General features: G+C 41.2%; 1 protein-coding gene across 2 annotated transcripts in view; it reads right to left on the minus strand.

The window, feature by feature from the left end:
* Positions 1-21,772, minus strand: part of SPATA13 (spermatogenesis associated 13) — a 44,686-nt gene that overhangs the window by 10,738 nt on the left and 12,176 nt on the right. The window contains exons 1-8 of one of the 2 annotated variants that reach the window (XM_066313076.1): positions 21,273-21,413; positions 18,934-19,278; positions 15,611-15,755; positions 6,831-6,967; positions 6,086-6,265; positions 4,841-5,026; positions 2,992-3,171; positions 2,065-2,297 (exon numbers count right to left, since the gene is read on the minus strand). In XM_066313076.1, coding sequence (XP_066169173.1) covers positions 2,065-2,297; positions 2,992-3,171; positions 4,841-5,026; positions 6,086-6,265; positions 6,831-6,967; positions 15,611-15,755; positions 18,934-19,278; positions 21,273-21,341 — 1,475 coding nt within the window. In that variant the 5' untranslated portion in view covers positions 21,342-21,413. Of the gene's footprint in view, positions 1-2,064; positions 2,298-2,991; positions 3,172-4,840; positions 5,027-6,085; positions 6,266-6,830; positions 6,968-15,610; positions 15,756-18,933; positions 19,279-21,272; positions 21,414-21,772 lie in introns of those variants that run through there. The other variant, XM_066313075.1, reaches the window with a different exon arrangement.

Genomic DNA, 21,772 nt, shown 5'->3' on the forward strand with positions numbered 1-21,772 from the left:
TGCTTTTCATTGTTTGCATTTTGTTTTCACGCAGCTTCAAATAAACTATGTATGTTTTGAGAATTTATATCTTTTGTTTACATACTTCTCCTCTCTAGGAGGAGAAAGATGATTGATGGTGATGTTCACCAACAAAGTTGAAGAAGTGGCTATTTGTGTAGCCAATCTTGGCCTGTTTGTAAAATTGTATATATATGGAGTCAAAAAAATAAAGTAGAGCTTTCCTGCTTGACCTCCTGTTGCCCGCTTTGTCCTTTGGTGCTCCTAACAGCAGCCACAAGTGGTGACCCTCCATCACAAGTGGTGGCCCCTCCATTGGAAAAAAATTCAGCCTTCTGTGTGTCTGAGGTAACAGGCCACCTTCTTCCTGCTTCGGGACTAATGCAATCAACTCAGGCTAGTCCTCCTATCCTTCTTTCAATGGTCTGCTCCCCACATGCCTATGAATCTCCCCAAGCTTGCAGGCAGGTTTTTTTTTTCTCCTCTGTACAGCATTCATCACTCCTTCACCTTCCTCAAATAGAGGGTCTCAGAAGACAGAAGGGAAGAGACATATTTTTTGCCTAAGGAATCCCAGCAGAGCAGCTGCTTTTCCTCTTTTATTAGAATGCCTCTTGCCGAAATGAGACCCAGAGGTAGAAAACAGCAGAGACCAGAAATAAATCCTGCCAGGGGGTTAGCCTTGCTGTCCTTTTTATCTGCTTCTCTCTCAGTTCCAATTTTCACTGGCTACTGCTGATGGATGTACTTCCCTTCTGAATGTGTATAATCTCTCCTCTCTTTCTTTATATCTGTGGAAACTCTATTCTGCCACACTGAAAACAGAAAGTGAGATTAACAATAACAGGATCCTTCTAACATCACAAGGAGATGTCCCACAGGGTGACTACATGATGTCCATTCTGCTACATTTGTCCTTCCTTATCTCAGTTTCTTTTTTCTCTGTTGGTGAGTATTTATTCCACACTTGCTACACAACTTGTGGCCTTCACAGCAGGCTGTGCATATTGGAACTGCAATTTTTTTACAAAAACAAAATGCTACCAAAACCCCCAGCTGGCTGGAGCTTTCCCAAGGCTCTGTGTGGCTGTAGGTCTGCATGTTTATGGGAATCTCTGCACAGTGCACACCTCTCTGTGCTTGAAGGCATCTCTGGATGCTGTGCCAGACAAAAGGAAAACAGGTACTAGGGTGTAAGGTGGCAAGACCTCGCTGTCACTTTATCTGCAGGTCTAATAGCTCACAGAAAAACCTTTCTACAAGTGGTAGCAATGAAAGATAAACCTTTGCTAGTAATTGCTATTGCAGCACTTCCCAGGTAGTCACAGACCTGAATAGAGGCATTTCACATATAAATGGCAGTACTTCACACACCTCATATTTTGCCCCTGGCAAAAATCCAGTGGTCTCCAAAGGGAGTTTTCTCAAAGTTAAAGTACTGACTTTGGCCAAGGAAGCACAGTCTCAGGCTTCATTTGGACTTTTAAGCACAGGGGTTACAATTTTTGCAATTACACAAAATAAAATGACAGATCCTTATAGATAAAATCTGAATTTAGTCAAAGATTTAATCAGCTCAGGGGTATACCAGAAAGGCTAATAATCTGCAACTTCAATTTTGATTTATGCCAGCTGAAAATCTAATATCTGGACTTTACTGCGAACTAAGGTAATGTTTATTACTACTAAGTTTCTAAAACAAATTACCTCCAAACTTACTCAGGTTGTGTTTTTTTTCCTAAGGCACTCTTTACTTTTTCTTACACCCACAACTTTCATGAGTGTTCCTCTCTTCTTCTTTGCAATCCTTCTCCCTGCATCCTATTTAAACACCATCTTATTTTCCTTCTCCCTCTTTGACTTATTCCTCATTGTGTCTTGCATCCTCTCAGTCCTCTGTGCTGCACCTTCAATACTGTTTTTGTGACTGACTGCGATGGTTCCAAGATGCCCTGTTTATTGTGGTCCATGGCAGCCTCAAATGCTTCAGTGTTGTGTTACCCAGAAAACTTGAGCAATTAGGTGTCACTACTACTATAGAATTTGCTATTTTAGTTCTCTCACCTGTGCTCCTGGGTGGTGTATTTGAGCAATTCTGCAAGCTGCAGAGGATATTTGCAGATTTTCTGAACAGGCGTGAGAAGAAAACCATCAATGGCAATGTCAATCATCTGCTGAAGCAAGCGACAGGCCTCAAAGAAGTGCCGGTATTTGCCCTGCTTCATCAGCTTGGAGAGTTCAATGCAGGCACTGGGATGATTGTTACAATACTCTGAATAAATAGCAAAGCCTTCTTGCTATTAAAAAAAAAAAAAAAAAAAAAAAAGTTACAACTTTACTAAAGTATTTATCTATAAAGGAGAAAGGCTAATTTTGTAGTATCTATTATATAATTAGATTAAGTAATCCATTTTCTATATTGCTTCCAGGCTGATAAGCCTTGAATGCATGCAGAAATCTACTTTGCAGCTATCAAAACTATGTACCCTTCTTTGCTAAAACATAAATAAAAGTCTCTTCTTTTATTAGGATATAAAGGTCTTTTATTAGAAATAAAGGTCTCTTCTTGAATCAGGATAATGAAACCCACATTAAGAAGTATTTTTCTTTGGAGAAGACAGCTATAGGCTTAGCAAGTCTCTATCAAGAACTGACAGCCTATCTCCCCACTACCTACCTTCCTTAATGTCTTCATGGAATTTTTGCATGTGGAATATAAGATCACTGCAAATAATCCAGCTCATCTGTGATCACTACAGTTTTTAGAAGGAACCTTAAAACTTTTTTTACAAAATTACATGATTGCTAAAGATGAGGAGAAATCTAAAACAAATATTTAATTAATTGCAAGTTACTTCACACTCTAAAATGCTGCCAGTATTTTAGTATTTAAGAAACACTTGTTAGTAAAATCCCCTCCTAATATGGTAGCTTGGCTTTTTATTATCATATTTTGTTAATTTCATAAATAGAATCAACTTTTCAACCTACATGTTGAAGAAAACATGACCCTATTTCACTTAGATGAGGTTCCTCTTTGTTGTACTGTTTCTCAAGATCCTTCAGGAACTTCCTTTGGAACTTGTAAATATCTTCAATATTTCCAAAAATGGTGCTCAACTGAGCTGTGGTGAACATTCCTGTATGTTTGCGACACTGCCGAATGTAACCCTGAAATGAAATAAAAAACACTCCTTAGCCTGAGGATGTGAAACAGGTCCTACCCTGAAGAAAATCATTTGAGCTGGTAAGAGCCCTGTGGTCTCTGGGCAAGGGAGCTGTTTCGCAGCCAAACACACACACACAGAAGCACAAGTTCAGATTTGCACCTGAGATGTTCACATATGGATCCTTGGGGTCCAGCCCCTGTCTCGGGGTACCCCAAATGAAGCAGGGAACCTCCTGAGTGTAAAGCCCACTCATATCTCCCTGTTACAAACCCACTGCAGGGACTGAACCTCCAGGAACAGCTGCTGTGCTCAGTCTCACAGCAGTTTTGGCAGCAGGATTCAGGTAGTGCAAAGGTCAACTGATGTGACAGGGGCTATCTGCCAGGCTCCTCCACTTGGCTGCTGTCAGGCAGGCCTGCCACAAACAGCTTTGGGAGCAGACAGCTGAAATAGCCTTGCAGTTGCTCTGGTGAGGTTTACAAGGAAGCAACACTGGCTATTGCTGGCACTGTTAGGAATATTCCTGTCTCCACAGCCATCTGCTCTGAGAGCTGTGCAGTGGCTATGCTGCAAGCCAGCTACCGCATTTCCTACTGCACCAACAAGGGAAGCCAATTCCTGTGTGGCTCCTGTAATATGTGGACTGCAGACACTTCTTGAATGTAAAACGTGTTTTATGGGTATACTCTAGCTTCATGAGCCGGGCTACAACCAGCCTGAGTGATTCATTCTAGGGCCGAGCTTGCAAATTTGGGTTATTATCTGCGTTGCTTTTCTGGCTTAGTCCTACTTGAGTGTATTTTCAGCCTTATGTCCTACTGGCAGCACCCTACAGATTCACTCTGAGGACAGCAGACAATCTCTACCCCACATGCTGAGTGTGGCCCATTGCTTCTCTTCTTGGAAAATGTGTGCTTGGTCTCTTGTACTAAACTCAGAGGCTTGCCAGATATTAAAAACCAGGTAAAGGATATACATATTAGAGAAAATTAATTAATAATACATGCCTAAGTCTTAACAGGTCAGTAAATATCAGTCCTAGAACTTAGCTAACCATGGGAGCAGCATAGCAGAGCATACAATTCTTCCCTGATCTTTCATGCACACAATGAATCTTACCAGCTTAAGCAAATAATGACTATAAATGACGAAATTTACAGTTAATGTTTTAAAATTAGTCAGTTAGTAGTCAATTTTTGTCCTTTCTCTCCCTTTTTTCTCTCTTCAAGATGCATCAAAAAGGCCTGATCTATAAAAAAATCAAAACCTACCGCTGTCTTGTCTACTTTGCTGTGAATGAAATAATCTAATGGGAAGTGGTGGATTAAGGGATTATTTTAAATTATTTTACTACAGTTATTCAAAGTTTTCTATAGAGTGGCAAAAAGCTCGAAATAAACTGGACTTCCTTCTCTCATTTATTATGGAAATAGCAGTCAGAAAGGCACTTTTTCAGTGTCAAAAATGGAAGTTTTTTTAAAAGAAAGGAAGTAATGGCTCATGGCAGTCATCAGAGAGGAAAGCCGTAAGAGGAAGCAAAGAATCTGATTGGCAGCATCAGAATTGCAATTGGGATTATTTTGATATGAGAAACCACTGTGGTTCTCAACTTCTATGGAACGATTTGAACTCACTAGGTCAGCAGAACATCCTCAGGTTAAAGTATGTACCTCACAGATGTCCTTGAGATGCTTGATATAGACTCGTTCTGTTTTCATAATTTCCTGTATAACGTTGGTTCTCATCTGATCCCTGTTTTCAGCTATTTTCTGGCGATGCTTCCTAATATCTGAATCTTGCTCTTCGTCCTGGATATTACTACAATTTTCTGGCACTTCTTCCTGATTAACTCGCAGCTGCAGCCAGAACAAAGAAAGCAATTAGAGTGAAGCAGAAAGTTTTGCAAAATGTGGTAAAACACTCACAAACTTTTTATACCTAAGAGAAGAGTGGATACAGACGTGTTCTCATTCTTATCTTACTGAGAGGGCTTCACAACAGGATTTATCTCACTGTACTCACTGCATATTCAAATAAAGTGTTGAGATTTCTGTCTGGTTAAATACATGACTTTCTACTCACAGTATTTGAGAGAGACCACGTTACACTGTCCACATACTTTTCAGAGTTAAGCTTATTTCTGACCTTTACTGACAGTTAATGTGTTTGGCCAACTTAGCATAGGCACAAAAATTCCAAAAGTGCACACTCAACAACTTTTAAATAGTTTCCCTGTGACCCAACTATATGATACAGACAGCAGCACCTCATTTTTTGACTTCTGTCTGATTGCCCATGCTGTCTAGAGACGTAGGAAGAGGAAAGGGAGGAACCACCTGCTTCACTCTGTGTATGTAGTACTTCACACAGTGTGGCCCAAGTTTTACTACAGGTTCTCAAAAGGTACTTCAAATAATTATCTAAAACATACTTCAGTTTTTACCATCTAAGAGTTATACTGTCATTAATCTGGGTGAGTTCTGTCTGCGGAGTTCAGACTGTGAACCAGATTTCTACACAATGTCATTGATAATAAATTAAGCTCTATTTTACCAATAAATCCCTGCAGCACAGCTCTCCCTAACCCTTATGAGAACTCTTGTGTTGTCTATGTATACACTGATGACTTTCTGGTTGAGCTTTCTGCTCTTGTAATCTCTCTTTGAGAAATTCCTTTGGTTACAAACAGAGCAAATAAAGAAGACAAATTAAAAGTTGTAAGAGGAGCTAAGGGATCTTAGGGTGTGATTCTCTACTCTTTTTTTTTTCCTTGTGAACTCCCTTAGGGGTTATACCATGGATGTTCAGCTATAAACATGCTGAGGATCAGGTATGAAATGTAAACACCATGACAACTGCTGCACTCTGCAAGGAATCTTACAGTGGTGCAAAAGCAAAAAGCAAGAGTTACTCACCCTGACAAAGCTAGCTGGAAACCAGGCTTCCTTGTCCTCATTTCTTCCCCACCACCAGTCTTTGTTGGAAGCTTCCAGAACTCTAATGACATCTCCAGCTTTGAAGCCCAGCTCTTGATCATCCATAGTGACATGATCCCAGAGAGCCTCCGCATAGACGACGGTGCCATCGCTTATCAGCTAAGATAGGAAGAAAATGAGATTGTGAAGGGCAGAAGATAAACTATGAAGTGTCCGTGAACTATAAAGAGATCAAAGATCAACATAGCTCACTAGATTGCCTACTATTGCTCCTGTTACAGGATAAAACAAAAATTTCAGATTTTCAGAAATATATGCATATGCTCATTAGTGAAAACAATTAGAATCCTGCTCCAGAGCAGTTACATAGGGTAACAGTTACAGTCTGTGATGGTTCAAAACCCAGAGGGAAAATTAAACCCACTCAAATTGTCCCCTTTTGGCCCACCCCCTTCCTATAGTGGAGGAAATGCTAGGAGAGGTTATTAAAAAAAAAAAAAAATCACAATTTACTGAAAAACTGCAATAACCACAACAACGCTAGTAAAAGAGTGTACAAAAGAAACTTTTACCCACAAAAAGGTATTTACCACTGAGCAAACAAAAATGCCTCCCGAAGAAACTAGCTACTGCCACTGAATTTCTTATGACTATGAAATCTCAGACCATGGAAAACATCCCTCCCTGTCCCATCATTCCAGCAAGGCAAAGCCCCGGACATTACCTCATTAATTGCTAGCTGTTCCCCTCCGGGCTGCAGGTACCTGGGAGCAGCTTGGCAGAGCTCCTCGTAGCTATAATCTTCCTCACTGCCATTGTCATCCACTAAGGCTGAAGATTCAGTCCCACCATCTGCAGCAACTAAAACAAAAGTGCAACAGCTGTTTGCTTCATCATTTTTCTGATTCAAAGAAAGACAACAATGCAAGAGGAATTACTGAGAAATTGCCTTTGTTGTCACGAATAAAACAATAACAGCAGAAGTGGAGGGCAGCAGAGCTCTCAGGAAAACCACCTTTCTGTCACTAAATACATTTTACTCTTCTTTAGAATTTTCTCATTTAGCAGCTGATAAAACTGAGAAACTTTTGTACACAAAAAAAACCGGAAATACAACAATTCCTTACTTATTTTTTACCAAAGGAAACCTTAAATGACCTGTATCAGAAGGAAGGCTCTGATGCCATTTCCCAGGCAGCAGATGAGAGAGCCCCAGCAGCCCCCAGCAGTCAGCAAGGACACTGTCACCCCCAGGCTGGGTGCCCTCACACCGTCACATCCCCTGCAGGACATAAGGACCCAATGGTTCCGTGGCCTCCCCTCGTGATGGCAGCTCTGCACAGGCTGCTGCCATCTCTCCCATGCACTGGGGAGGCTCTGGCAGCAGCAAGGCTCAAGGGGACAGGGTGTCCAGGCTGGGCACAGTGGAATGGCCTTATAAAAAACCTGTTATATTTGTCCCAAATCACGACAATTACTTGGTTTGACAATTATACATTTTCTGACCTAAGAGGCAGTTTTGTATAGAAAGAGGGGTCAGGACTAAAATGGGCTTAATCTTATTACATGGCCAGATAAGCCAGGAGAAACACTGTTACTGTATAAACCTGTAAAACCCATTTGGGGTACACCGCTGGGTGACAAATCCTTTTGGCAATCACCTCTGCAGTGGCAGAGGAAGGGAACTGGGGGCTGATCTCAGGAACAAGTCTGACTGACTGATACCCACACTGCTCAGTGCTGGACCCTGTCCAAGTGGGTTTGCCTTTGAAAGCCGCCTGCGATGTTCAAACCACTCGGGATCAAGAAGCATTCATGACCAGTGGCCTCATGCTTGAGTGCACTCTCTGGTCCTTGTTCATTTATTCCTGAAGATTTATTCTTATGGCAAGCCCAAACTGTGAACTAGAGAGTCTGACACATTATACAGTGCTCAAAAACACCTTAAAAAACTAAAAAGTCAAATTCAGAATAGGTTGCTAGCACTGAACTTCTTTGTTAAAGGTGTCCCAGGTAAGTTGCCACACAGTCAACAGAGCAGCTTTTACTCCTGAGTGCCTGGGAAGGGACATTTAGGAAGACTTATTGAACCTGGCAATGCCAACAAGCAGCAAAGCCGAGCAGCAGGATCCTGACACAGCCTCTTCTCTACTCTGCTTCAGACCTGGGCACTGCCTGTCTGCTGGGGTTTGGACTCTGGATGGGTGAGAGTCACAAAGAGACAACTCCTGGCTTTACTCCATTCACCTACTACCACCAGGCATTCTGCTGCCATCTGTGATTTACTTTATAGGGAAAAATACTGCAACCCCCTCCTCAGGGCACACATACCATCGCCAGCATCTTCGCTCATCTGAGCATTAACTTGCCAGAGAGATCAAAGCAGATCACCACAGAGATTCGCTAAAAACTTGCAAGATTTTTTGTTTCCATTAAAAATGGAAAAATACGGCATAGTCTTGGTACAACAGAACATGGCTATTTAGCCATTCTGTTCTACTCCCTAGCATTTTAAATATGCATTCACATTAACAGTATAATCTGCCTAAGAAGGAAGGATGCAGAACCTCTATTTTCAAAAATCAAGATTTTTTCCCCTACAAACTCATTAATCCGACTACTGATAAACTTTTAAAATACAGCTTGAGAAACTTACTGAAAATGCTTTATTAAAAAAATCTGCAAATAAATATTTCATAAAATCAATTTTTATCTTATAAAGCAACATCCTAAAAATTCCAGTAATCCTTAATACATTTCCACTGTACTATCCATACTGCCTGTGGGGCTGTTCCAGTAATAATGGCACATCAAAATAACCTAATTCTCCAGACAAAAATAACTACAACTTTGGGACAGAAAGCTGTTTGTTACCCTGTACCAAATCAACAAGCTTACACTGAGTTTGTAGGGTAGAATCAAGTGAAATCTCACATTCTGCATATTTTCCTTTATTGTATACAGACAGAAATACCAGAGGGAGGGATGTGCTTTCCCAGTTGCACTAACGGGATGCAAAAAACTTAAAAGACAGCCTGGGATTGATGCAGATCTCCTAGCAGCTTTTCACCAGCACTGCAGGTTCCCATGGATGACACAGAGTAAGTGCCATAAGAGTCAGGCCCCCTGGCTACCACTGTTTACCAGTTCAATCAAAAAAACGCCATGAAAAAAGCAAGAGCGAGCGTGCTCTACTCACACGTACCCATCTGAAGGCTCTCCAGACTCCAAAAATGTGCCATTGCCCCCCTGGCTACCATGCTGCCGTCAGACCTCTAACAGGTGATGATGCTCAGTCCTGCAGGGCTGCTGGAGGATCACAAGAGGCTCTAAGCTACCCACAGCTCGGGGGAACAGGCTGTCGGCTGCCTCCAGCTCCCGGCGGTGCCTCCGAGGCCGAGCCCGGCTGGGAAGTGCCAGCGGCGCACTCAGCCGCTCAGCCTGGCTGCTCCCGGCGCTCTGACATCATGGGGTGCCCTTAGGGAGGAAGTTCCAGAAAAGAAACAAAAACCTGGCTGCCTGGCCCTGGCCGCGCTGCGCCTGCAGCCGCTCAGACCGCTCCCACAGCGCCTGAACATCGCGAACAGAGCAAGCCAGGGAGTGCATTTGTTTTTCATTAAAGCAGCTAAATGCGATTTCAATCTATATTCAAATGACTGCAATCCAGAGGGAGGGACTGCTGGGATGGGAATTGGGAGTTCCTTGTATTACAACACTGTTCAGAGTATCGGTCTATCTTTGTCATTCTATACCAGTTAAAATTCCAGTAGAAGTAAACAACTAAAGTATTTTTTGCACGATTTCTCTTACTTCACAGGCAAACGCTATATCATTTTGAGGGCACAAGCAGCACAAGTGTTAAGGCTGCAGCAGTCTGCTCCCAAGAAAACGGGAGGAGGGAGACATTTTCTCACTGAAACTAGAAACTTAATTCAGCTGCTCTATGAGATACGGAATGAAGCAGGAAAGCACTCAAACCATCCATCTTTCTCTGGGTCTGACCCAGCCAGAACATAACCTCATTCATTCACCATGGGCCAGCATTCACCCTTGCATCTGTGTCCTCCCGCAGCGAAGCTGGATCAGTCCATGCACTGGAAGCAAAGGCAGGAGCTCTTCCCATCAGGAGAGTGCAAAGCCTGCTGCAACCTATGTCTGTACACAGCACTATGCCTAATTCGGAAAGCCCCAAAAACTTACTGGCTTCTTCTTTACCTGAAAACTGTTGCTCAGCTGAGCCTGTCCTGTAACTGGGGACTGCCTCCTCCAGGGATGTGTTCACAAAACCCTGGAGGCATTTCTGCACACAGCGACTTCTCAACACCCACTAAAATCACATGGTTTTCCCCAGCACTGCCTCAGACAGAAAAGGAAAGTCCAAACATCGCCCCACAATATTAATGCTGTTTTCCTGCAAAAATCCCATTTGTGCTGCGCTGCACGGGAGACTGACAGAAATAATCTCCTGAATCTCTCAAACTTCCTTATTATTTGTTGCTGCAAGGACTGTAGTTGGATAGCACAAAAAAAACCAAGCTACTACATAAGATCTTCATACACAGCATTTTTCTTGGCAGAAATCATTAAAAAAAAGCAAGCTGGTAAACAGAAGTGACACCAATGACACTGAAGTGTTGATGATCCTGGGACTTTCAAGCGAAAATTTCACGCTTTTAATCAGCCAGAGCACAAGCTCTTTGCCATGTCAAACTCCTGCCCATCAGGGAAAAGCAGCTCAACTGCCAAAGAAAAACCAGATCAAACTCCATACAGCTCTTCTACAAGGCACTTTAAAAACAGCCTCTGAAAAACAACGCAAAAACTCTTTTGTCTGATTTTTGCAGAAAGGACCAGACTGTGCTTTTGCCCAGTGGCTAACCTATTGCCACCGTGGGATACTGCTCAGATGGAGGAGGGTCTGCTCTCCCTCCTTTGCATGGGCACATCTGGCAAACTGTACCACCAGGAAAGTACTCATTTGGGGGGAGGTGGTGGTGGCTTCACTTCCTTGTAGATCAGCGAGGGACAGGAGGAGGCACAGGCTGTCCTTTGTGGTGGCAATCCACAGTGACCTTGTCCAAATGCATGCTGAGCTGGCTTAGCCGCTGCACAGGGCACTCTGAAAAGGCTGTGGGTAGCGCTTACTAAAATACTAAAAGCTAGTTTATCCACCTCAAGAAAATTCAGTTTTAGAAACACTCTGGTATCACAGAACACTCCATCCTGGGGCAGACCACAAGTCGCCCCCAAACAGTTCTCTGACAGCAGCCAGTAGCAGATGCCCAGAGAGGAACATAAAAATATATGAGGCATATGATGGCATTTTTCTGAAGTACTTTTTGAAATTCCAATTATCTGCAGATCAGTCAGATCCCTCCTAGGGCAGAAATTGTATCTTTATGTTTAATGAACTGGATTTTTCAAACCACTTTCTGAATTTTTTTAAACTGTTGGGATGTGAAATATAATGTGTTGCAATTAGTTTTATAGTTTAATTTTACAGACTGTGGAAACTATCTTTTATTTTGAGCTTGCTCTCTGGTGATTTCATTTGGTGCCCTTCAGTTCTTAAATTATTAGAAACAATAACTATTATATGTTCATTTTTCCCATGCCAAAAAGACTTTTATTCTCCTATTGTCTTTTTTTCCATGTTGCAGAGCCCAAGCCACATTAATCACTCCTCCCAGAGAACACACAGAGTCCATTTTCTTGTCCTTCTGCTTTTTTCTATATCGACCCCTGTAAAAAACGCCTTTTGGGATGGAAAGGAACGGGGAGATGGCCCCCACACACACCAGTGGTACAATTGGGCCTTCTGTTTTGTTCTCTATTCATTTCCTACAAACTCCTGCCCTTTTATTTACTGTTTTGACTGTTACCATGCACTGCACTGACTCTGTAAATGTCTGTTAAGATTGCAAGATCTCTTCCTGAATGACAATATCCAGTTCAAAGTCCATCCTTCTGCAAGCACATCAGGCTCTTTTTCTCCTCCAGGTGCGTTACCTTGGCTTTACCAACGCCTGGCGCCAGCGCAGTGCCTCATGTCTCACTTATACCACCGTGAATAATTCAGCACACAGCAGGAATTACCATTTCCTTTTATACCTCCCTTCCCACATCATTCATGCAGACACTGACCATCTGATTCCACTCTTCAAGAAAACCAACCACTCTGTTGAATCATTACTGAGCTGTGCTTCACACAAATTTGGCTCCACAGGCCAAATTATAGTCCCACACAAAAAATATGCAAAAAAAGATGGGTTAGTTTTCAAAATGCTTATAAAAATTGCTTTGCAGTGATAAATAGGCAACCTGTTTAATTAACCTGTTTAATATAATTTACAACTTGTAACCCTTCAAAGCAAAAGAGTAGCAATGTAAGTCTCAAGAGCAGTTTCCCTTGTGTTGTCTGATTCTTACTCTGTTTCCTACAGATGCTGATTCACTGTTTTGTAACATCTGTTTTCTAAAAATTTACATCTCCACTTTTATCTGCATTACTATAAGAAGAAAGCATGTAACATATTAGGCTTTAGCAAGTAACTAAAATAAGATACCATTGGTTTTCAGTGCTTGGGTTTAGAATTACTTTCTATAATAAAGGGCTTTTGTACTATCAAATTTCACTGTGCATGAGCAAACAAAAAACTCTCACATGTTTGAAGACAAGGAAGTGCCTTGTGATTTAAAAGAGAAAAAAGGAAAGAGATCAGAATGTGTGACACTAGTCACTTTACTATTTTCTTCTGGAGCTACTTAACAGATCTTTGCAACTGCTTTCAAACTGTGAAGTCCGTAATATTACCCACTTGCCTTCAGAGTTTCGATTTTATAAACACTTCCTGCTCCACTTCTATGTCTATCGTAAGGTCTCAGAAAAGTCACATCTAACACAATCAAAGTTGCTTTGGCTTCATTGTCCTGAAAAGTGGCAGAAATCTTAGTCTGTGTATTTGTTATCCTGATGCTTACGTTTAGGAGACCAGTTATTCAAATCCTAAATACCTGGAGAGATACTGCTCTCAGGCAGTTGTCTAGGTAACTAATACTATTTCATGTGGTTTCCAAACATGAATTGGAAAGGACAACTAGAAATAGAAAACATAATTCCTACTCTATGATAATAAAAGAGCCTCTTTCTTTCATAATCTATGTTATGGCAGACCTGTTACTCTGTGAGTGGTCATCAGGGACTGAGAAACCACATAATCTGAGCAAAAGTCACAGCATGCAATGTCTAATCTACCTCAGTACCTGGCCTGGATCATTAAGTGTCCTAAGAAGCATACACCAGAACACACTTCAGACACAGGTTTTAAAGTAGTTCTTAATATCTTGCTACAATATAAATTAAAAGGAAAATACAAATGAAGTGTATATAATTGCCCTGGTTAGAGAGAAGAGGGGTGGAGCTTGTAGCACTGTTTATTCCATACCACCCACATCATTGCTGGGGGTATAATTTTGGCAGGTGCAGCCGGGCACTGGAAACCAAACTTTGCCATCTTGCTGGATTTCTCCAGCAAGAAGGTATTGGGATCAGCCAAGTGGACCCAGCCCCTTTCCCATTCCTTCAGGTCACGGCTTTAAGACACGGTGCTGAAGGACAGCGACGATGAGTATGAGACGCCACTCCAGGGGAACAAACAGCAAGAGAGAGAGGCAGCAGCACAGCGCCAAGCCCAGCTGAGCTACACAGCCCAAGCCCCAGAAGAGCCCAACTGGAGCAGCACCAGTGCTGGAGGCAGCTGTGTGGGACTGAGCCCAGATGGGTGAAACATCAGTGCCAGAGGAAGAATTGAACCAGCAAAGCGGAGCGGTCTGAGGGAATGGTGTGGCTCAACGTGATGATCGAGCCTCCAAGGGGTTTGCTTGTCCTACTCCTTTGCTGTTTTCCTACTAGGGTGGGGGAGAACATTAAGCAGCAGAAGCTCTCCTTGGCATACTGCCTTTGTGTCCCAAATACCACGTCTCAGATGCAGCAACAGAATTATATTGCCTTTGTGTGGAGACCACAGCAGGCACTATCTTCGGGAAGTGGTCAGGTGTTTTTTTCACAGTGGTAAATGCCCTTTTTTGTGGGCACCTGCTTTTTGCATACTTTTTGCTATTAACGCTGCTGTTGTCATTGTGATTTTCGTAAATTGCTCTCTCATTTCTCCTTATTGTCCTTCCATTACTGGAATGGGCAGGGTGAAATTGAGTGGCTTATTTGGAGTTTAATCCCTAAACCAGCTGTCTAAACCAGCCCAATAATGCATCTCAGAATCACAGAATATTTTGAATTGCAAGGGACCCACTAAGATCATCAAGTCCAACCCTTAAGTAAATGGCCCATATGGGGATCAAATCCACAGCCTAGGCATTTTCAACACCATGCTCCAATCAACTGAGCTCATCTCAGTGGATAAGACCATCTTATTGCCATAGTTAGAAATTCTCAAGTCTGCTTCTTGAAGGGCACCACCTGAAAAAAACTGTCATGTTCTATTCAAAACAGGAAAATTTAATTTTAACATGTTCTTACATAACCAAATTTGTACTTAATGCATTTTTGGCAAAATTTGGACATCATTGCAGCTAAAACTGAGCTAAGAACCATAGAAGCAAAGTTACTGACTTGTAAACACACATGTTTACACACTTGTGTAAACACACACAATTTTAATAAACAATGAAAATGCTATTTTTTAAGTTTCCTGCTTCAGTCATAGGAAGCCTTGATCCAGAAGGTTCAGGGTGAAGGTTCCTAACAGTGCTTTGTTCACCATTAACAGTGAAAGATATGAAGTGAGAATTTTGCTTTTATTTCCAGCTCTTGTCAGTGTCTGAAGGAACACAAATGGTATTAACCCAGGTTATTCTGGTCCCACGTGTGAAATAATGTTCCACTAATACTAGACTAGTTAATAGACTACTTCTATTAACTCCAAATAGCAGTGCATGCTAAGAGTAAACAATTACAGCAAAATTACACAGGACACATCAGCAAGCCTGTTAAAGCACAGTGCTTCCAAAAAGGCAAGAATCTGTCCCCTCACATACCAGAGTTCTGGTTGGACTACACTCACTAGCAAGCCACTTAATTATTTAAGGCTTGCCTATCTAAGCAAAGCTGAATGAATAGCAAACAGAAAATTAAAAATACATGTGTGGTATGGCTAGGGTTCAGGTATGGACTCAAGCATACTAGAACTCACTTCCTTCATAATCTATTGACTTCAGGCAAATATATGAATAAGAGAGTGGATTATACAGGCATGTAAGTGGTACAGAACAACAAACCATAGCATTGTCAAAGAGGAGACATGAAAAAAAGTTTTACATGAGAACAGCATCTACTAGTAAGAAACTGACAAAACAAAGCAATGTAAATGGGTATTACTTTTGTCACTGAGTTGGTTTGTACCCTTTTGTCCTCCATACCATATTCTAATTCTTGCTTAGCCTGGGGTGTGGCTTTCTGATCAATGAAGTTAAAAGTATTCATCTTACCATTAGATGTTCTCATCTGCCGCCTCCGTCCCACCCTGTCCAGGCCGATGGGGGTGCTCTGTGAGAAGGTGAGGGGCCGGAACCTGGCTGAAACAGCCTTGTACGGGGGCACCTTGTGTGCAGGAACGGGGGGCCGTGCCACAGGCTACCGAGGAAACAGGAAAATCCAGTATTAGTACAGCTACTGGCAAATCCAACTAAGCAAAGCTCAGGTATGAAGTAAGGTTTGTCCAGATAGTCCAGGTAATTACACAGGCAGTAAAATCCCCTATGTTGAAGTGACATTGCTTAAACACTGCATACCATGTCCACCAACATCACAGAACAAGTTCTATTACATTACAGTTCTTTGTTACAATAAAAACTGCTCGGCCTTCTGTTGTGGTCAGACATGCTCTGTAATTTTCATCTTGTAATATGCTTTTTTGAAGACAATCAGAAGGCAGGAGCATCTCTCCTATGAAGACTGGGCTGAGAGAACAGGGGTTGTTCAGCCTGGAGAAGAGAAGGCTCCAGGGAGACCTCACTATGACCTTTCAGTACCCAAGGGGGCCTTCAAGAAAGCTTAGAGAGGGACTTTGTACAATGGCATGTAGTGATAGGACAAGGGGGAATAGCTTTCAGCTGAAGGAAGGTCAATTTAGATAATTGAAAATGGTAAAACACTGGAACAGGTTTTCAGCAGAGGTGGTGGATTTCTGCTTTCATCAGTTAAATGTATTGCTTGTCAGTAAAATAAACAAGACAATAATAATTGTCTAAATGATACTCTGTTTTGAGTTCCCAGGAGTCTCGTAAGAAAGAGGTAATGCTAAGTTTATTGCAAATTTATCTCAAAGCCATTTTCTTTGGATAAACCATTCATTTGTTAAATTATGATTGGAAGACCTACCCCTGTTTTATTTGCAAATTGAGTTTGATTTTATGTTGTCCCTGAACAACTCCACATTAGCCAGGCTGAATGATCTTGCATAAGCATTCAACATTAAACAGCCAGGCTTCAGCACATGAACTTCAGAGAAACTTGTCTTTAGATCTTCTCTTATTGTTCTTCTATCAAGTAATCTGAAACATCAGGGATGTTTTTTTAATGAACTATCTCCTGACACTCTCTTACAAAACCCAATGACAGTATTGTTTGAAAATGTTTTCTCACACCTAAGATGTCAGACCAAAACAAAATACAGTAGATAGGAATTAGCTTTGTACTTTTCAAATATTCGCATGGGTTTTCAAAGCTTTAAAGAAAAAAATATCACCAGTGTGAAGAGAAGTCTTTGACAGCCCCACAGAAAATACTTCTAGTGCATATATGCATGCTTGATGAGTTCTTTCTCACGTTCCAGCTAAAAGTTTAGTCGTTATTATGACTGCCAAAAACCTCAATGTGTACAGAACATGTTTTATCTATAACCTCATCTTTAAACCTCATTTCCTAAGTGCCTTATCAGTATACCAGGATCCTTCACCACAAAAAGTTTGATTTGTTGTATCAAATAGCTAACAGAAGTGATGGCAATTACTGTGTGCAAATAACTGGCTGAGTAAGCAAAAAAAGGCTATTTCTGGGCAACTAGAATTTTCTTATAAGACTTCAGTCCAAATTCTTTCCCCAGACAGACATGGAAGTGCTTTTACTCAGTGACAGTATTATGGCAGTGAGAAGGCCATAATTTGGTCAAATAATGTGCCCCTGCTAGGAATGCTCCATAGTTTTGGTCCTGACCACAGTGATCCAGCAATGTGTTAATTCAACCCTAGCCAAGCTCTCGTGGCAGCAGTGGAGCATGGAAAGAGTCAACTCAAATAGCTGGCTTGATGCATGCTCCTTCACCATTAAAGTGATGTGAACAAGGTTTGAAAAAAGATCAATTTGGTTTTAGCACTAAATAAAGGGCCTGGAGAGTGTTTAATCCCTTACATAGTACAGCAAGTTGCCAGTTCTTACTATCCCTTGAAATCCATCTATTATTCTTGAGCGAGATGGCCTAGAATTTGTAACAATAATTTTCCTCTTATTTTTTTCCTTCCAAGTTAAGAGATAGAATTAATTTTAAAATCTCTTATTTACATATCATTTGAAACAAAGGCCTTTGCCTGGGTAAAAGGTTCATTGACTTCAGCCAGGGTTTTGCATCAAGATGCATTTTTTCATCAAGGACTTATAAAGAAAAGGTATATAATACACAATAACAGTGTTCATATTACAAAATGTTTTTTACATGAAACTGAAATCCCGCCATTGTTTCAGCATTTCACCATCACTAAACTTCCCAGTGAGAGATGAAGTGGCTTGAGAAAGACTAACAGGACTCAAATTTCATTAAGAATCACCAGAATTAAATATTTTGAGGATGCAAACACTAATTCTTTTTTCTGTTACTTTATCAGGTTGACAATTGCTTTAGGCAGAAGTCCTCCAACTTTCCTGGAAAGTAGAAAATACCTGATGAATGCAGTCTTACAAAAGCCTGTGAGCCTGAAGTTCTGAAGTGCAAGAGGGGTCCACAACTACCAACACAACAGTAAGTTCCTCTATGCATTGTACTTGCTCAGCACCACCTCCACGGAGATAGGAGCAATTTTTACCTTTCAGTTTTTAATTTCTCACTTTTACTTAAGCCAACAGAGATGGCAAATACAGGTACTACTCAAGTACACACTGCCTCCTTATAAGTTTCCTACCTTTGTTTCATCTGATCAATTTAGTAGTACACAGATAAACATTGTATTCATATTGTCAGTTTTCTTAAAATCTTAATTTCATTAATTTCTCAATTTATTACCACTTTCATCAAGCAATGTCTTCATTAGTTTTAAGTATCTTTGCTATGCCAAAACCAGGATTTTGGCATAGCAAAAATCTTTTAATGCCACAGTTTTAATGCCAGTTTTTGAACAAGCCTGCCTTTGGATAATTTGAAATGATCAATAAATAATGTGTTATCATTGTGTTTGATTGTACTATTCTGTTTCTCAGGCCCAGCACCCTATAAGGAGGCTAAACACACATCAGTCTTACACACAAATATGCCTTTACAGACCAACATGAGACATAATGCCCGTGCCAAGAAAGAAATCAGATTAATTTACAATACAGAAAAGATTATCCCAAAGTCAGTATGAGGTTTTTTCCACACTCAATTTTTAGCAAGAAGACAAAGCAATTAGTGACCAGGAAAGCAGTATTCTAAGTACACGATGTCAGCTTGACAAAAGGGAAAAAAGAGAAGGAAGCATCCATTCTATTTTCTAGGCTGAAGATAGAGACAAGGAAGTGAAAGGGTCTTTTGCAGTTTGCAGAGCACATCTGTTTATCTTACTTGTGTCAGCAGATTTTCTCTCTCTTCTACTTGATCATCTCCATAGAAATTGACCCCACCTATTACGGAGATGGGTCTTCTTTTTCTCCCTCTGTGGTAGCCTACAGTATTGCTCTGGATCAGTCCTGGCTGATGCTCTCCATCTGTGCAGTCTGTCTTGTGAGACTCCACTGCAACTGCATCTTCTGGTATAGAGAGGCTTCGGATGCACATTTGGCCATAGTCTGAGAGAGGTCTGGGCCGGGATCTTCTTCCAGACCCCCATTTCCTGGGTGTGACCTTTTGTGAGTCTGCCTTTTCTTCATCCTGGGATGTGGACCTCTTCCAGTGGTCATCAGAAACAACCTTTTTAAATGTGAACAAGTCAAATAAGCCACAGAATTTTCTGATAGTTAATCATTTATGAGTTTGTCATACGGCAGATCAACTGAACATGTCTAAAACAGAAGAAGTTACCATAAATAAAACAAATGCAATCGACAATTCGGGAAGAGACAACTTTGCAAAGCAGAGACATTATGCTTGTGATGAGTAAGGTAAACACCCAACAATCAGCACCTCTTTGGCAAACAAGACTAATAACACTAAAAAATGCAGCCATTACTTCAGCAGTACAGATAGGTCCTATCTCAAACACTGAACTTGTGGAATAGTATCTTGGAAAGATCACTGTGTGCTCACAGGACCTGTTCCTATGCACAAGTTGGATAATACAGGTAACAGCAGTAAAAATCACTCAATTGTGGTTTTGGACGTTTTACCAAGGCTTGTAGCAACAGGATAAAGGAGCAACAATTTTAAATTGAAAGAAGGTGGGTTTAGATTACATATTATGAAGACATTCTTGACCATGAGGGTGGTGAAGCACAAGAACAGGTTGCCCAGGGAAGATGTGGATGCTTCAACCCTGGTATTGTTCAAGGCCAGGTTGGATGGGGCTCTGGGCAACCTGGTCTAGTGAAAGGTGTCCCTGTCCATGGCTGATGGACTGGAACTGGATGATCTTGGTCCCTTTCAAGCCAACCCATTCTAGGATATTCTCTGTTTCACCTCTGCTCAGTGATGAAAGTGAACAGCAAGGCTGCAGTTCGACCGCTTGCAGATCCACGTAACTGTAAGCTGATAGCAGACTGGGCAGTCACACTCCCTCCTACCACTCACTCCCACAACCCCACTTGGTCAGATCTAGAGATTCTGCAGCCAGGAGTGAATTAGGTGAGCAAGCTCGTCCAGTTTGGAAAGGAGAAGCTCACTTCTCATATGCTCTGAGAGGTTAAAGTCATACAGATTGTATTGGAGATATATTATTGCACAAACACAGGAAAAAATGATGGCTTTAGATAGGAAGCTTGGAAAATGAGCATGTTGTTCCTATTTAACAGCACACCTGGCTCACAGAGGTTAATGCCTTCAAGTGTCACAACTGCAGTGGTATTACAAGTTTGGAAATGAAATAACCTCAGCTGAAATACTTGGTAGAGGGAACATTTTTTAAGCATTTTAATGCATTTGAAGCAATACTGTTGTATTTTTTCTACCAAAATCGTTGCAATTTTTCAGAAAAAAATCTAGACACAAAATTTATGTTCACTTTTCCCTCTAATTTCTCCTTTCTTGGTATTTCTTGGCTTTTCCCAGCTCCTTTATAAAAACAGAAATGAAAGAGAGAAAGCTAGTAAGTTTTTCAAAAAAGAAAAGCATCATTTTGTCTCTCTCTAACTATATTTTCTTTATCTGTTCCAGATCAGGTGAAGGCATTCCAGATATTGCATAACCAAAGCAAATATACAGCCCAGAAGCAGCCTTTTGCAATGATGTCTGTGACAGAGGATTTATCTGCTGTCACCTTCTTGTCCACCTACCATTTTCAGCTAGGCCACTACAAATCCAACGAGTCTTTTTTAAGCCACATGATACAATGGGCAGATATTGCTTTTTGTTTGAAAGACAGCTTAAGATTAATTCCATGGTATGAAAGCACTTCAGACAATAAGCGGAGTTACTAAACAGTCAATATTTTAACATGATTACTGCTATTTTGAAAAAAAAAAAATCAACATCACACATTGTTCTACATTCAATTATTTCACTCAAAGCATGAAATTTATTCTAAATAGAGTACTTAAAAAATTTGGTTTCTATGGCATGAGGCCTGTCACTCAAGCAAGAACTTCAGGTTCTCTACAGATCTGTGTTCAGGAGCAGTTTTAACAGTGCATTTAACTAAGCAGAGAGTCACTACTCAGCTGGTGCATTAACACAGCTTCAGCAAAGCTGTCCCTTAAGCATAGCCCCTCCAAGTCTGAGCAGCAAAGTCATGGGTTAAATAAAGTTCTTACCTCAGAATCAGACACAGGTAAAGGGTCTCCACATATGCAGTGACTGAGAAAGGAGCTCATGAGAGTCATTTTATGTTTCTGCTTTGCAAATTCTCGTCCATAAGAGCTACGAATATGAGCGCACTCTCTGCATAACCAGTCAGGCAAAGTTCATACCATGATCCTGTACTTTTAGACTGAGGGAAGGACACGTCACACGTCATCTCATAATCTGCTGCTTACACCCTTATCTTGAGCAATAACATTTGCAGAGGACTGCTTTCATTCTACAGGACTCCACCTACAGTAGTGATCCAAATGACAGCCAGGTTAATCTCTGCTGTACAGCAAACAGTGCTGAAGGATGTGTGTTTTTAGTCTTAGATCTATAAACTGCACTGAGTAATACTAAAAGAGAAAACATAATCCTGTCACTACAAAAACCAGGGGAAACTGGACTGATAATCCCACATCCCTCTAAGTGGCCTGCTCAAGCAGGACCTGATCAAGTGACCACTTAC

The sequence above is a fragment of the Sylvia atricapilla genome, chromosome 2 (assembly GCF_009819655.1).
Source record: "Sylvia atricapilla isolate bSylAtr1 chromosome 2, bSylAtr1.pri, whole genome shotgun sequence".
NCBI classification, from domain to species: Eukaryota; Metazoa; Chordata; class Aves; order Passeriformes; family Sylviidae; genus Sylvia; species Sylvia atricapilla.